The sequence below is a fragment of the Pseudophryne corroboree genome, chromosome 1 (genome assembly GCF_028390025.1).
Source record: "Pseudophryne corroboree isolate aPseCor3 chromosome 1, aPseCor3.hap2, whole genome shotgun sequence".
Taxonomy (NCBI): Eukaryota; Metazoa; Chordata; class Amphibia; order Anura; family Myobatrachidae; genus Pseudophryne; species Pseudophryne corroboree.
In genome coordinates, this window is record NC_086444.1 from 1,088,775,119 (window position 1) to 1,088,791,644 (window position 16,526).

The 16,526-nt window shown below is 49.3% G+C and overlaps 1 protein-coding gene across 1 annotated transcript in view; it reads left to right on the plus strand.

The window, feature by feature from the left end:
• The window catches only part of NCAPG (non-SMC condensin I complex subunit G), a 239,049-nt gene that overhangs the window by 162,418 nt on the left and 60,105 nt on the right, over nucleotides 1-16,526 (plus strand). Inside the window, exon 13 of the mRNA XM_063921442.1 lies at nucleotides 8,633-8,752. Within this exon, the coding sequence (XP_063777512.1) occupies nucleotides 8,633-8,752 (120 nt within the window). The remainder of the gene's footprint in view (nucleotides 1-8,632; nucleotides 8,753-16,526) is intronic.

Below are 16,526 nucleotides of genomic sequence, written 5' to 3' on the forward strand. Positions count from 1 at the left end.
TTGTGAAACTTCTGTGGAGTCTGCCTGCGCGCTCTCGTCCAGTTTTTGGTGTGGATATGGGCCTAAGGTTGAGCTCCATAAAAGTTCAGATCTCGGCCTTGTCCATTTTCTTTCAGATGAAATTGCCTGCTTTGCCTGAAGTCCAGACGTTCCTACAGGGTGTCCTTCGCATCTAGCCTCCTTTTGTGCTGCCCACGGCACCTTGGGATTTGAACGTGGTTTTGACCTTTCTGCAGTCCTCTTGGTTTGAACCACTGCTGTTGGTTGAGGACAAGTTCCTTAAGTGGAAGACTGTTATGCTCTTGGCATTCGCTTCAGCTAGGCGCGTTTCCGAACTTGGAGCTTTGTCCTGCAAGAGTCCCTACCTGGTCTTTCATGAGTTCCTGCCTAAAGTGGTTTCTGCATTCCACCTGAATCAGTGTATTGTGGTTCCGACAGCTTCAGCCACTTCAACAATTCCTGAGTCCTTGGATGTGGTGTGAGCCCTGAAGATCTATGTCAAGAGGACAGCTGCCATCTGCAAATCGGATTACCTTTTTGTGCTGTATGATGCTCACAAGAAGGGTTGTCCTGCTTCAAAGCAGTCGATTTCCTTTTGGATTAGGCTTACTATTGAACAGGCCCACTCTACTAGGTCAGTGGTTTCTTCCTGGGTGGCTGCCCGTGGTGTCTCGGACTTGCAACTATGCTGGGCCGCTACCTGGTCAAGTTCTACAGGTTTGATACCCTGGCTACAGAGGATGTCCTATTTGGACATACGGTGCTGCAGGCGTCTCAGCATGTTCCCACCTGTTCTGGGAACTTTGGGATGTCCCCATCGTATTATGTGTCCCCACTATCCCTTATGGATGATAGAGAAAATAGGATTTTAATTACCCACCGGTAAATCCTTTTCTCGTAGTCCATAAAGGATACTGGGTGCCCGCTTCTGTGCTTCAACCTTTCCTGCAAGCTTTGTTCTTGTGTGGCCTTATTTGATTCAGCTGTTGCTGTTTCTGTTTTCACTGGCTGTTGCTAATTTGTTTGGTTCTGCTGTGTGCTGGTTTCGTTAATCTTACCACTTGTCACGTTTCCTCCTCTTAAGTGTGTCCATCTCCTTCAGGCACAGTTTTCCTAGACTGGGCTGTGGGGGAGGGCATAGAGGGGAGGAGCCAGCACACCCTGTTTGAAGATTTTCAAGTGCACCGGCTCCTTTGGACCCCATCTATACCCCATCATACTAAATGTCCCCACCTTATGGACTATGAGAAAAGGATTTACCGGTAGGTAATTAAAATCCTATTTTCTCTCATTTTGTTTTAGATTGTGCCACACAAGCTGTAGAGTGGTAGTAATTTGTACCTAAATAAATTAAGTTATAGTAGACCAGAAAATCCAGTAAATAAAACTCTACTTTTCTGCAGCAGGCTACATTGGTTTCCACAGTGAAAACATTGCGGTGTAGAGTGGCTCTTGATCCAGAGGCACCAACAGGCTAAAGCTTTAGCTGTCCCAGGATGCATTGGGGCCTCCTGTATAACCCCGCATCAAGGCACTGAGAGCTTAGATTCGAGTTGGTGCCTGCTGCAGCAGGTCACCTAACAGGAGGGCTGCACTGGGCAGCCCTGAAAAGCTTTTCTGAAAAAAGATTTCTTCATCTCTGGCTGGGCTGTCAGCACTGTATGTCATAGTGACATTTCAGCGCAGCTCCATCACCTCCCAACTGGCGTTGCATACTCCTGCTGCCTGGTGAGAAGTCATGGCTTAGGCACAGAGTCGCAGACCGCTCTCCTGGTTCGTGTGGCTGCTACGGTGGAGGAGGTAAGAAGGTCCCCCAGGCAGGACCCGCCATTAAATCGCATTCCGTCCGCGACCTAGGGAGACAGGACACTGTCACAGGGCAGGGACCCCACTAGACCACCAGGGCAAAAGAGCACAGGTCGGGTGAACTTACGCCCCGTTTAATAAGGCTCCTAGTACCTGTGGTGGAAGTCCAGCATGGGGCAGCTTGACCTGTAGCCCCTTACAGCCCAGGGTGCCACCATCTCGCAGATTTCCCGCCCTGGAGCTGCCTCGCACTCTCCCTCACTCAGAGACACTGGGTGCCATCTTACAGCATAGCAGCAACAGCTGGTCTATGGGATTGCAGGGCAAAGTCTCCCATGTACAGCCGCCTGTATGCAAGTACTTGAGTATCCTACATGTCTTGATACAGACAGCGTTAGTTGAGAAAAAGTGTTGCTGACAAGGATTCTCCCTTGCAGATTGATGTCCCTGCCTTAGTGGTTGCTCTTAAGCATATCCTACAAATCACTAATGATCAGGATTCCACTACTGTGGCAAAGAAAACTGATACAGTTTTAACCACCTTCTGCTGTTTAAACTTGTTACCCCATTCTGATCATTTAGTGGACATCAGGTGGGAACCCTGGTCTTACCCAGGGAAGAAATTCCCTCTGCATGAATAGGCCTTGGCTCGCTATCCTCTCCCTGCAGAGTTCTGCAACAAATGGCAGATTCTACTGACAGTGGATTCTCAGGTCACCCGCCCCGATGTGTCGTCCACTCTGCCCGTCCCCACTGTTACTTCACTGAGAGAACCGACAGATAAGCGTGTGAAGGGATGCCTGAAGTATGTGTGTATATGTGTGTGTGTATATGTATGTATATATATATATATATATGTGTGTGTATATGTGTGCATATATGTATGTGTGTGTGTGTGTGTGTGTGTATATATATATATATATATATATATATATATATATATATATATATATATATATAGTGTGATAGAGAAATATATATATATATATCTAACACACACACACACACACACACACACACACACACACACACACACACACACACACTTACTTACAGGGGCTATTCATAGACCCACTATAGCTGTCTCCTGAGCTGCAAAACAGAGGCGTGGGTTCAGGCAGTAGAGGAAGAGCTGCCAGCGGATATATCTGACATTGGCAGACGATTCCTGTCTCACAAACCACCGCCGCCTATTACATTCAGGCGGGTGTAATGGCAGCCAAGGCGTCGTCCACGCCTGTCCTAGCTCACCGCATACTGTGGTTGAGGTCATGGAAAGTGGACCTAGACTCCAAAAAGACCTTGGAGGTACTCTCCTTCACTGGGGACACTTTGGGGAAGACCTAAATAAAGTAGTGTCCGAATAGCAGCCGCTAAGGCGGCTTTTCTCCCCACTACTAATCCTTCTGCACTGAAGGTAAAAGTTATCACCTTTTGGTCAGGCACACCCGAGACAATCTCGTGTTCCCAAAACCACTAAGCCCAAGGCAAAACAATCTTGGGCTGCCCGTCAGACTGCTTCTAAACACGACAAGCCTTCTGCGATTCACCCAGGTCTGGTTAAAGACCACTTCAGACGCATGGGTGCGAGAAGTTGTCTCTCACGCGTATGCAGTCTCTTTCAAGGGACATCCCCCTCGCCAGTTCTGCACAATGGTTATTCCTTCGGATTCGTTGAAGGCACAAGCTCTAAATCTGGTTGTGCGTTCCCTCCTGGATGCAGGAGTGGTAGTGCCGGTACCTCTGTCCCAGAGAGGAAGAGGATACTACTCGACCCTGTTTCTAGTTCAGAGACCCAGTGGGTCTTTCCGGCCTATACTCAACCTCAAATCACTGAACAAATTTGTGAGAGTATCCAAGTTCCGTACGGAAACACTGCGCTCCATTGTACTGGCCATGGAACCCGGAGACTATATGGTATCTCTGGATATACAAGATGCTTACCTGCATATACCTATTGCCATATCGCATCAGCAATATCTGCGGTTTGCTATTGGCAACCTTCACTGTCAATTCCAGGCTCTGCCGTTTGGACTGACCCTGGCCCCTCGGATCTTCACCAAGGTTATGGCCGTGATGACGGCTCATCTCCGTCGCCAGGGAGTCAGGATCCTACCGTATCTGGACGGCTTGCTGATTCTGGCAAACACCCAAGATGTCCTCCTCAGTCATCTGCTACTGACGGTAAACTTCCTACTAGCCCACAGGTGGCTCATCAACTGGAAGAAGTCCTCGCTGGTCCCTGCTCAGAGCATGGTGCACCTGGGGGCACTGCTGGACACACACAGTCAACGGGTGTTTCTCTCTCCAGAGAAGGTCCTGAAACTTCAGGATAGGTTCAAATACTTCCTCTCTTGCCCAAGAGTGTCAATACACTCAGTGATGCAAGTACTTGGCCTGATGGTGTCGACCTTCGACATGGTAGACGTACGCTCAGTTTCATTCACGCCCACTACAACGGTTAATCCTTTCCAAGTGGGACAGCCTGCCTCATCGGATCAGATCTTGAATGATATCTTCGACTCCGGAGGATCATCTGTCGCTGACCTGTTGGTTCCAGGACCAGCAATTGAGCAGGGGCCGTCCCTTCTGGATCCCCGATTGGGTCCTGCTGACTATGGACACCAGTCTGAGGGGATGGGGAGCGGTGTTGGGTCAACACTCTTTTCAAGGTCGTTGGACCAAGGAGGATTCACTCCTTCCAATAATTATTCTGGAGCTGAGTGCAGTGTTCAATCTCTTGCCCTGCCTCTGGTACAGAACAGGCCTGTTCAAATACAGTCAGACAACGTCAAAGCGGCACTCGAAGCCACATGGCAAGGTTGGAAGTGTCAAAAATCCTTTGTTGTGCGGAACGCCATCTGCCAGCCATACGGCAGTATTCATTCCGTGCGTCCTGAACTGGGAAGCGGACTTCATCAGTTACCAGGACGTGCACGCCAGAGAGCGGAGTCTTCATCCAGAAGTCTTTCAACTCCTAGTGGACATGTGGGGCCTACCGGAGGTAGGTCTCACGGCGTCTCAACATAATCACAAGGTTCCAGGCATCGGATCAAGGACCACGGATCCTCAAGCACAGTTCGTGGACGCACTGGCGGTTCCATGGAACTTTTGGCTGCCCTACGTATTCCCTCTAGTGTCACTTCTGCCCAGGGTCCTACGGAAGTTCAAACAAGGAGGAATACTACTTCTAGTCGCTCCAGCGTGGCCCAGACGGCATTGGTTCTCAGACCTGCAGGGTCTGTCGACAGACCGTCCCCTTCTACTTCCTCAGGGACCAGACCTCCTTGTACAGGGCCCTTGACTCTACACAGACCTGACCAGACTGACTTTGACAGTGTGGCTCTTGAAGCATCACTACTGAGGGCCAAAGGATTTTCCCAGGCGGTTATTCAAATTATGTTGAAGACCCGCAAACCGGCCTGTGCCCAGATTTATTACAGGGCCTGGAGTTCTTTTGTCACCTGGTAAGATGATAAGAATTCTGATGCCTATAGATTGCAGAAAAGCCAGTATTCTGGAAATTGTGAAAGAGGCCTGGACTTAGGTCTTTGTCTGGCCTCCCTCAAGGTTCACATATCTACCTTGTCGGTATGGTTTCAGAGTAAAATTGTGTCTATACCTGATTCCTGTCCCCTCACCACCTCCCCACTTGACCCTATCCCCTCCCGCCTCCTCTGCTACCTCTCTCCTTCTGCTTGTTCCCATCTTTCCCACCTTCTCAATCTCTCCCTCTCATCAGGCACTGTCCCCTCTGCCTTCAAGCATGCACTCATCTCTCCTATTCTTAAAAAACCTACCCTTGATCCAAACACACTCTCCAACTACCGACCCATCTCTCTCCCTTTTGCCTCCAAACTCCTTGAGCGTATTGTCTACAACCGCCTTATTTCCTTTCTTTCCTCACACTCACTACTTGACCCATTCCAGTCTGGCTTCTGTCCTCTCCACTCCACTGAAACTGCCCTTACAAAAGTATGCAATGACCTCCATGCTGCTAAATCTAAGGGACACTACTGTATACTTATTCTACTTGATCTCTCTGCTGCTTTTGACACTGTGGACCATCCTCTCCTACTGCAAATCCTTCACTCCATTAGTCTGCGTGACACTGCCCTCTCTTGGCTGTCTTCCTACCTCTCTGACCGTTCATTCTCTGTCTCCTCTCATGACTCCACCTCCGCCTCACTTCCACTAACTGTAGGTGTACCCCAAGGTTCTGTCCTTGTTCCTCTTCTCTTCTCTCTCTATACATCCTCACTAGGTAAGCTCATTAGTTCTTTTGGCTTCCAATATCATCTCTATGCTGATGACACCCAAATCTATCTGTCCTCTCCAAACCTCTCCCCTGCTCTCCTCACTCGTATCTCCAACTGTCTCTCTGCTACCTCTTCCTGGATGTCCCAGCGCTTTCTTAAACTTAACATGTCTAAGACCGAGCTGATCATCTTCCCTCCCTCCCGCATAACCTCACCTCCTACAATCTCTATCTATTGATGGCACTACTGTCTCCTCTAGCCCCCAAGTGCGCTGTCTTGGAGTAATCCTTGACTCCTCCCTCTCCTTCAAACCACACATTCAGCACCTCTCACAAACCTGCCATTTTCATCTAAAAAATATTTCCAGGATCAGATCCTTTCTGACCAAGGATGCTACTAAGATTCTTATCCACTCACTGGTCATCTCCAGACTGGACTACTGTAATGTCCTCCTGACTGGCATTACTGACAAACACCTCTCTCCACTATAATCTATCCTCAATGCTGCTGCCCGGCTCATTTTCCTCACCAAACGCACTACGTCTACCTCTCCTCTCCTACTAGACCTTCACTGGCTCCCCTTCCCTTTCAGAATCCATTTCAAGCTTCTCACACTCGCTTACAAAGCCCTTACCCACTCCTCTCCCACCTACATCTCTGACCTTATCTCCCTTTACACTCCCACCCGTCCTCTTCGCTCTGCTAATGCACGATGACTCTCCTGCCTACGGATTACTTCCTCCCCCTCCTGCCTCCAAGATTTTTCACGTGCTGCACCACTTCTCTGGAGTTCCCTACCTCTCCCCCTCAGACTATCCACCTCTCTACAAAACTTCAAATGGGCTCTCAAGACCCACTTCTTCACCAAACCCAGACAAATCTCACCCTAAGCCTCTGTTCCACATTCTCTATGTACCCCATCTGTGTCACCCCTGTCTGTCTACCCCTCCCCTTTAGATTGTAAGCTCTCACGAGCAGGGCCCTCTTCCCTCATGTGCTTATCCTTTGTCTTACTTTAATAATCTTCAACTGTACCACATCCAGCAGTCTTCTGCCACCTGATACTTATTCCAGTGTCCTCTGCTGATGTAACTATGTTTATTTACCCTGTACTTGTCCTATACTGTCATCAACTGTAAGTTGCTGTTTTCCTGTTTGATTATTTATGTACTCTGTAATTGGGTGCTGCGGAACCCTTGTGGCGCCATATAAATAAAGGATAATAATAATAATAATGTTCATACATTCACACAGGGTGTCCTGCAGATTCAGCCACCCTATGTCCCTCCTGTGGCTCCATGTTATCTGTCTGTTGTACTGCATGCCCTGCAAGAGTCACTAAAGGAACCTCTTGAATCAGTGGACCTTAAATGGCTCACGGCCAAGGTCCTGTTCTTACTGGCTATTGCTTCTGCAAGATGGTTGTCGGACTCAGGCACTTTGTCCTGTCGTCCACCCTTTCTGATATTTCACGGTGACTGGGCGGTTCTACGAACTCGACCAGGTTATTTACCCAAGGTAGTGTCATCTTTCCACCTTAACCAAGAGATTGTGGTTCCGGCCTTTATCTCTTCGGACTTGTCTCCCAAAGAACATTCTTTGGATGTGATTAGGGCACTCCGTATCTATGTGGAGAGGACTGCACAAACTTATCCGCAGGCTGTACTCCCAGCTCCTGCTGCTATTCAAGTCCATTTTACTCGGCCTGTTGGACCTTCTTGGACGGCCCACCGTGACGCGTCCACAGAACAATTGTGCAAGGCGGCTGCGCGGTCCTCTGTGAAGACGTGTCTTAGGTTCTATGCCTTTGATACCTTTGCCTCCCGGGATGTGTCCTTTGGTCACCGAATTCTCACATCCGCTACGGTGCGTCCCCTCCCTTGAGTAACTGCTTTAGGACATCCCCGATGTTTTCCATGTGTAAACCAATGTAAACTGCTGCAGAAAAGGAGAGTTATGGTAGACTTACCATTGTTAACTCTTTCTGTGAGGTACATTGGGTTCCACAGGGCGCCCACCCTGACGCACCTAGCTTTTTTGGGTATTATGGCATTAGCAGCTGGTACCTTCTCCTGTCGTGAGAATGTGGTTCTATGTGACTAACATCTGCCTTCTCTCTTGTCTGCTCCTGCATTGGACTGGTTAACGAAACTGAGCTCTCAGTGCCTGGAGGTGGGGTTATAGAGGAGGCCCCAATGCATCCTGGGATAGCTAAACCTTTTAGAATATAATTTTGTGAGGGTGTTAGCATACGGCCAGGCACAAGTTAAAAAAAATTGGGATTGGGATATGTCTCCGAAGAGCGGAGGTGTGGTAGAAGCTAAAAACGAGAGAGAACAGACAAAAAGGTAACTGACAAAAGTTCATAACTGTGCCCATAGACTGCACATGGGTATAACCTAAATCTGTGTCTAATATACAGCACACTGGTGTGGTCACAATTACACCTGCATATATATTTTTTTTAATGCAACTTCACCTTTCATAACTAAATTGAAACCGCTCCCCTTAAAAATAAATTACGAAAAGTAGCTCTGTTTGTACATTGTTTTTCTGTTTTATCATAGATCCTTCCTGGCATAACTAATGTTCATCCCTCTGTAAGAAACATGGCAGTCTTGTGCATTGGATGCTGTGCGCTACAGAACAAAGACTTCGCCAAACGACACTTAACTTTGCTTTTACAAGTAAGAAATGCATGTGTGGCAGGTGTACTCAGTCGTGTGTGGTGGGTGTATTCAGTGATGTGTGGCATGTAACAGTGCCAACTGCATGTCATGAGATTTTAGAATTGCTTATTTCTCCCCAAAAATATGAGAGAGAACTTGAATCGCATAGTTTATTATTTTTTTTATTATAAATGTTTAGAATTGTTGAGCAAGTCTGTGTGTGTATAGTAATTGACTAGTGGAGTAAGTCCACTCGCTTATCAGCAGACTGTATTCAAGGGTGTAGCAAGGGTGTCTCCAGTGGAGCACGAGCTTCAAGCACCAGAAAAGTTAGAGGGTGCGCCGCAGAGCAGGAGGAGGAGAAGCAGAGGGGAAGCACACTGACTCGGACTCTGAGACTAGGTTGGGAACAGGGTAGGCCAGATGAGATACTGAAAGCTGGCACATCCTGGAACTCTGCCCATCCTTTATATGGCTCACTGTGTGCTTGTGGCTGTGCAGCATGGTTACCTCTGCCACCGCTGCTGCTGACCTCTCTCTGTCTAGCCAAGCTGCTGCAGCAACTCTCTGCCCCAGTTGCTGCAAAATCTCTCTCTGCCCTAGCTTTTGCAACATCTCTCTCTTTCCTGGAAGCTGCAGCACCTCACTCTGCCCCTCATGCAGCTGCAGCACCTCACTCTGTCCCTCATGCAGCTGCAGCACCTCACTCTGTCCCTCATGCAGCTGCAGCACCTCACTCTGTCCCTCATGCAGTTACAGCACCTCACTGCCCCTCATGCAGCTGCAGCACCTCACTCTGCCCCTCATGCAGCTGCAGCACCTCACTCTGCCCCTCATGCAGCTGCAGCACCTCACTCTGCCCCTCAGGCAATTCTGTGACATTATTTTCATTGAGGCATAGTGGGATTATCAGGTCAGAAATGGTAGAAATTTTCATTGGCATTGGGAGATTATCAGATCTGGGGACGGGGTCAGTTTTGGGGCATTATTTTTATTAAGGGTTTGGCGGGTTGTGAGGAAAGGTAAGTGAGGCATACATAGTGTTTTTAATTTATCTAAATTAAATATGTAAATAGTTAAATACAGCTACTCCCATAATGGCTCTACTGTGGTGTAATGTGTATAAGGAGCTCTGCCGTGGCATAACAAGTGTAAGGGGCTCTACCTTGGTGTAACGTGTATAAGGAGCTCTACTTTGGCGTAACGTGTATAAGCGGCTCCAAAGGCATAATGTGTGTAAGCGACTCTATTGTGGTGCGACGTGTATAAGCAGCTCTACTGTGGCCTAACGTGTATAAACGGCTCTACTGTGTGGGGTGATGTGTATAAGCGGCTCTACTGGGTGGCGTAATGTGTATAAGTGGCTCTACTGTGGCGTAATGTGTATGAGCGGCTCTACTGTGGCTTAACGTGTATAAGCAGCTCTAGTGTATGGGGTAAAGTGTATGAGCTACTGTACTGTGGCATAATATGTATAAGTGACTCTACTGTGTGGCGTAACATGTATAAGGGGTACTACTGTGTGGTGTTATGTGAATAACTGACACTACTGTGCGGTGTTATGTGAATTGGTACTATTCTGTGGCCACATCCCTTCCCTTGAAGTTACGCCCCTATATTTATCTCACGTCCTAGTGGATACTGGGGTCTTGTACTTAGTACCATGGGGTATAGATTGGGTCCACTGGAGCCTGACACTTAAAAAACCTTTAGTGTGTGTGCTGGCTCCTCCCCCTATGCCCCTCCTACCAGACTCCGTTTAGAAAAATGTGCCCAAGGAGCTGGGTGCACTTCTCTGGAGCTTCAGAAATTTTTTTTCTTACTTTTTATTTATTTTAGTTTTCTATTTTCAGGTTGCTCTGGTTGGCAACCAGACCACCTGCTTCGTGGGACTTAAAGGGGGGACCGAACCAACCTCCTTAGGGTTAATGGTTCGTAATCCCATCTGACAGGACATTGAGCTCCTGAGGTGCTGATCACACACAGTGTGTGTGCCCACACCAGCAGCTATCTGCCAACCTCTAACAGATGACGAAGTACAAGGTGCGGTGAGTGTTACACCGTGGTCCCGGTTAGCGGGTCCCCGGTGCAGTTTGGCGGCAATTCACGCGGTGGTCACGGGCCCGGAGCTACAGTGCCTGCCGCGGACAAACTGGCTAAGCCCTCAGTGTTCACTGTCGCAGCAAAGGCTTTGTGTGTACTGTCTTCATACGTGATGTTTGTAACATAGCCAGTATAAACATTTGGATCTGGGAACGCGCGCCATTACAGGGGGCGAGGCTTCCCGGAGCGGGACCTGAGGCGGGAAGGCGCCATTTCCTGCTGCATGCACGCTGCTCCTCCTCCTGAGACCCACGCTGCTACAGGACTCTGTACTGGTACCAGGGGGTCATCGTAAAGGGGGGGGCACATCAGTGGCAGTGCCGCTGCACTACTGTCAGGTCTAACATTTAGTTACACATATTATACTGGTGTGTTGTGTGTGCTGGTGTCCGTTCCTCAGTGTCACTCCAAGGGCTCTCTGGGGTCTGTGTGGAGGTGTTTGGTTAGTGGGCTGTGCTGTTTTACAGTTGTGTAGGATGTCTGTGGACATGGTAATGTGTACTGCTTGTAATTCAACCCCGTCTTCAGCAGGATCACTCATGTGGGAGCAATGTTCCTTATCACCACATGGACCCAGATCACAGGCACCTGACTGACTTGATAGCTTTAAAAGCAGGATTCAGAAATTCAGAATTAGCTGCAGCTAAAAGAGAGAGACAGGTGTTAAAGCATTCTATTGATTGCGTGGCTAAAGCAGCAGATGCCATGAAGGTTTCTCAGCCACCTCTAGGGGTTTCACATAAACACTCACTGCCACAAGTGCTCCAGTCTGATTCTGACTCTGATCAGCCTTATGTGGATGATGATGATATGGATGAGGACCGCTTGCTGTTCTCTGGGGTGGAGGCTCTCATTTTTGCTATAAGAGAGGTCCTCCACATTCCAGATCAGGAGGCAGGACCAGATGAGGAGTTATACTTTAATGTTAGACCCAAGTGCTCAGCAACTTTTCCGGTGTCGAAGGAATTAAACTCCCTTGTCAGGGAAGCTTGGTTGAACTCTGATAAGAAATGTAAAATTCCTCAGAGGTTTTTAACTACCTTTCCCCTCCCAGCTGAGGACAGGAAGTTATGTGAAAACCCTCCCTCAGTCGATACGTCTGTGTCAAGACTATCTTAAGAAATTGGTACTGCCAGTGCCAGGGGCTATATCCCTGAAAGAGCCGGCTGACCGTAAAATTGAGACCACGCTCAAGGACATTTCTCTAACGTCCTAAGTGGATGCTGGGACTCCGTAAGGACCATGGGGAATAGCGGCTCCGCAGGAGACTGGGCACAACTAAAAGAAAGCTTTAGACTACTGGTGTGCACTGGCTCCTCCCACTATGACCCTCCTCCAGACTTCAGTTAGAATCTTGTGCCCGGCTGAGCTGGATGCACACTAGGGGCTCTCCTGAGCTCCTAGAAAGAAAGTATATTTAGGTTTTTTATTTTACAGTGAGATCTGCTGGCAACAGACTCACTGCAACGAGGGACTAAGGGGAGAAGAAGCGAACCTACCTAACAGGTGGTAGTTTGGGCTTCTTAGGCTACTGGACACCATTAGCTCCAGAGGGATCGACAGCAGGACCCGACCTTGGTGTTCGTTCCCGGAGCCGCGCCGCCGGCCCCCTTACAGAGTCAGAAGCAAGAAGTGTTCCGGAAAATCGGCGGCAGAAGACTTCTGTCTTCAACAAGGTAGCGCACAGCACTGCAGCTGTGCGCCATTGCTCCTCATGCACACCTCACACTCCGGTCACTGATGGGTGCAGGGCGCTGGGGGGGGGGCGCCCTGTGGGCAATATAAGACACCTTGGCTGGCAAATCTACACCATATATAGTCAGGAAGGCTATATAGGTGTAAAAATACCCCTGCCAGAATTCCAGAAAAAGCGTGAGAAGTCCGCCGGAAAAGGGGCGGGGCCATCTCCCTCAGCACACTGGCGCCATTTTTCCCTCACAGCTCCGCTGGAAGGACGCTCCCTGGCTCTCCCCTGCAGTGTACAAGCTACAGAAGGGTAAAAAAGAGAGGGGGGGCACTACATTTAGGCGCAGTATATATTATATAAGCAGCTATAAGGGAAAAACACTCATTTATAGTGGGATCCCTGTGTTATATAGCGCTCTGGTGTGTGCTGGCATACTCTCTCTCTGTCTCCCCAAAGGGCTTTGTGGGGTCCTGTCCTCTGTCAGAGCATTCCCTGTGTGTATGCGGTGTGTCGGTACGACTGTGTCGACATGTTTGATGAGGAGGCTTATGTGGAGGCGGAGCAGATGCCGATAAATGTGATGTCACCCCCTGCGGGGTCGACACCTGAGTGGATGGTGCTGTGGAAGGAATTACGCGACAGTGTCGACTCCTTGCATAAAAGGTTTGACGACATACTAAATGTGGGACAGCCGGCTTCTCAGCCTGTGCCTGCCCAGGCGTCTCAAAAGCCATCTGGGGCTCTAAAACGCCCACTACCTCAGATGGCAGACACAGATGTCGACACGGATACTGACTGCAGTGTCGACGACGATGAGACTAATGTAACTTCCAGTAGGGCCACACGTTACATGATTGAGGCAATGAAAAATGTGTTGCACATTTTTGATGTTACCCCCGGTACCACAAAAAAGGGTATTATGTTTGGAGAGAAAAAACTACCAGTAGCTTTTCCTCCATCTGAAGAGTTAAATGAAGTGTGTGAAGAAGCGTGGGCTTCCCCTGATAAGAAACTGGTAATTTCTAAGAGGTTACTAATGGCGTACCCTTTCCCGCCAGAGGATAGGTCACGTTGGGAAACATCCCCTAGGGTGGATAAAGCGCTCACACGCTTGTCAAAGAAGGTGGCACTACCGTCTCCGGATACGGCCGTCCTGAAGTAATCTGCTGATAGAAAGCAGGAGGCTATCCTGAAGTCTATATATACACACACAGGTGTTATACGGAGACCAGCTATTGCTTCAGCATGGATGTGCAGTGCTGCAGCTGCGTGGTCAGATTCCCTGTCGGAAAATATTGCTACCCTAGACAGGGACACTATATTGCTAACCGTAGAGCATATTAAAGACGCACTTTTATACATGAGGGATGCACAGAGGGATATTTGCCGGCTGGCATCCAAAATAAGTGCAATGTCCATTTCTGCCAGGAGAGGGTTATGGACTCGGCAGTGGACAGGAGATGCAGATTCTAAAAGGCACATGGAAGTTCTGCCTTATAAGGGTGAGGAGTTGTTCGGGGATGGTCTCTCGGACCTCGTTTCCACAGCAACAGCTGGGAAGTCTACATTTTTACCCCATGTTCCCTCACAGCCAAAGAAAGCACCGTATTATCAGGTACAGTTCTTTCGGCCCAATAGGGGCAAGCGGGTTAGGGGCGCGTCCTTTCTGCCCAGAGGTAGAGGGAAAAAGCTGCAGCATACAGCCAGTTCCCAGGAGCAAAAGTCCTCCCCCGCTTCCTCTAAGTCCACAGCATGACGCTGGGGCTCCACAGGCGGAGCCAGGTACGGTGGGGGCCCGTCTCAAATTTTTCAGCAATCAGTGGGCTCGCTCACGGGTGGATCCCTGGATCTTTCAAGTAGTATCTCAGGGGTACAAGCTGGAATTCGAGACCTCTCCCCCCCCCCCCCCCCCCGCCGTTTCCTCAAATCTGCCTTACCAACCACTCCCTCAGGCAGGGAGGCAGTGTTACAGGCAATTCACAAGCTGTATTCACAACGGGTGATAGTAAAGGTGCCCCTACTTCAACAAGGACGGGGTTACTATTCCACAATGTTTGTGGTACCGAAACCGGACGGTTCGGTGAGACCCATTTTAAATTTGAAATCCTTGAACACATATATAAAAAAAATTCAAGTTCAAGATGGAATCGCTCAGGACGGTTATTGCAAGCCTGGACGAGGGGGATTACATGGTATCACTGGACATCAAGGATGCTTACCTGCATGTCCCCATTTACCATCCTCACCAGGAGTACCTCAGATTTGTGGTACAGGATTGTCATTACCAATTCCAGACGTTGCCGTTCGGTCAATCCACGGCTCCGAGGGTCTTTACCAAGGTAATGGCCGAAATGATGATACTCCTTCGAAAGAAGGGAGTTTTAATTATCCCGTACTTGGACGATCTCCTGATAAAGGCGAGGTCCAGGGAGCAGTTGTTGGTCGGGGTAGCACTATCTCGGGAGGTGCTATAACAGCACGGCTGGATTCTGAATATTCCAAAGTCACAGCTGGTCCCTACGACACGTCTACTGTTCCTGGGGATGGTTCTGGACACAGAACAGAAAAAAGTGTTTCTCCCGGAGGAGAAGGCCAAGGAGCTGTCATCTCTAGTCAGAGGCCTCCTAAAACCAAAACAAGTGTCGGTGCATCACTGCACGCGGATCTTGGGAAAGATGGTAGCTTCCTACGAAGCAATTCCATTCGGCAGGTTCCATGCGAGAACCTTTCAGTGGGACCTGTTGGACAAGTGGTCAGGATCGCATCTTCAGATGCATCGTCTGATAACCCTGTCTCTAAGGACCAGGGTGTCTCTGCTGTGGTGGCTGCAAAGTGCTCATCTTCGAGAGGGCCGAAGATTCGGCATACAGGACTGGGTCCTGGTGACCACGGATGCCAGCCTTCGGGGCTGGGGGGCAGTCACACAGGGAAGAAATTTCCAGGGACTATGGTCAAGTCAGGAGACTTCCCTACACATAAATATTCTGGAACTGCAGGCCATTTACAATGCCCTAAGTCAGGCAAAACCCCTGCTTCAAAATCAGCCGGTACTGATCCAGTCAGACAACATCACGGCAGTCGCCCATGTAAACCGACAGGGCGGCATGAGAAGCAGGACGGCGATGGCAGAAGCCACAAGGATTCTCCGATGGGCGGAAAATCACGTGTTAGCACTGTCAGCAGTGTTCATTCCGGGAGTGGACAACTGGGAAGCAGACTTCCTCAGCAGGCACGACCTCCACCCGGGAGAGTGGGGACTTCATCCAGAAGTCTTCCAACTGATTGTAAACCGTTGGGAACGGCCACAGGTGGACATGATGGCGTCCCGCCTAAACAAAAAGCTAGAAAGATATTGCGCCAGGTCAAGAGACCCGCAGGCGATAGCTGTGGACGCTCTAGTGACACCGTGGGTGTACCGGTCGGTTTATGTGTTCCCTCCTCTTCCTCTCATACCAAAGGTACTGAGGATAATAAGGAGAAGAGGAGTAAGAACTATACTCATTGTTCCGGATTGGCCAAGAAGAGCTTGGTACCCGGAACTGCAAGAAATGACGTCAGAGGACTCATGGCCTCTGCCGCTCAGACAGGACCTGCTACAGCAGGGGCCCTGTATGTTCCAAGACTTACCGCGGCTGCGTTTGACGGCATGGCGGTTGAACACCGGATCCTGAAGGAAAAGGGCATTCCGGAGGAAGTCATTCCTACGCTGATTAAAGCTAGGAAAGAAGTAACCGCAAACCATTATCACCGCATATGGCGAAAATATGTTGCGTGGTGTGAGGCCAGGAAGGCCCCAACGGAGGAATTTCAGCTGGGCCGTTTCCTGCACTTCCTACAGTCAGGGGTGACTATGGGCCTAAAGTTGGGTTCCATTAAGGTCCAGATTTCGGCTCTATCGATTTTCTTCCAGAGAGAACTGGCTTCTCTACCTGAAGTTCAAACTTTTGTTAAGGGAGTGCTGCATATTCAGCCCCCTTTTGTGCCTCCAGTGGCACCTAGGGA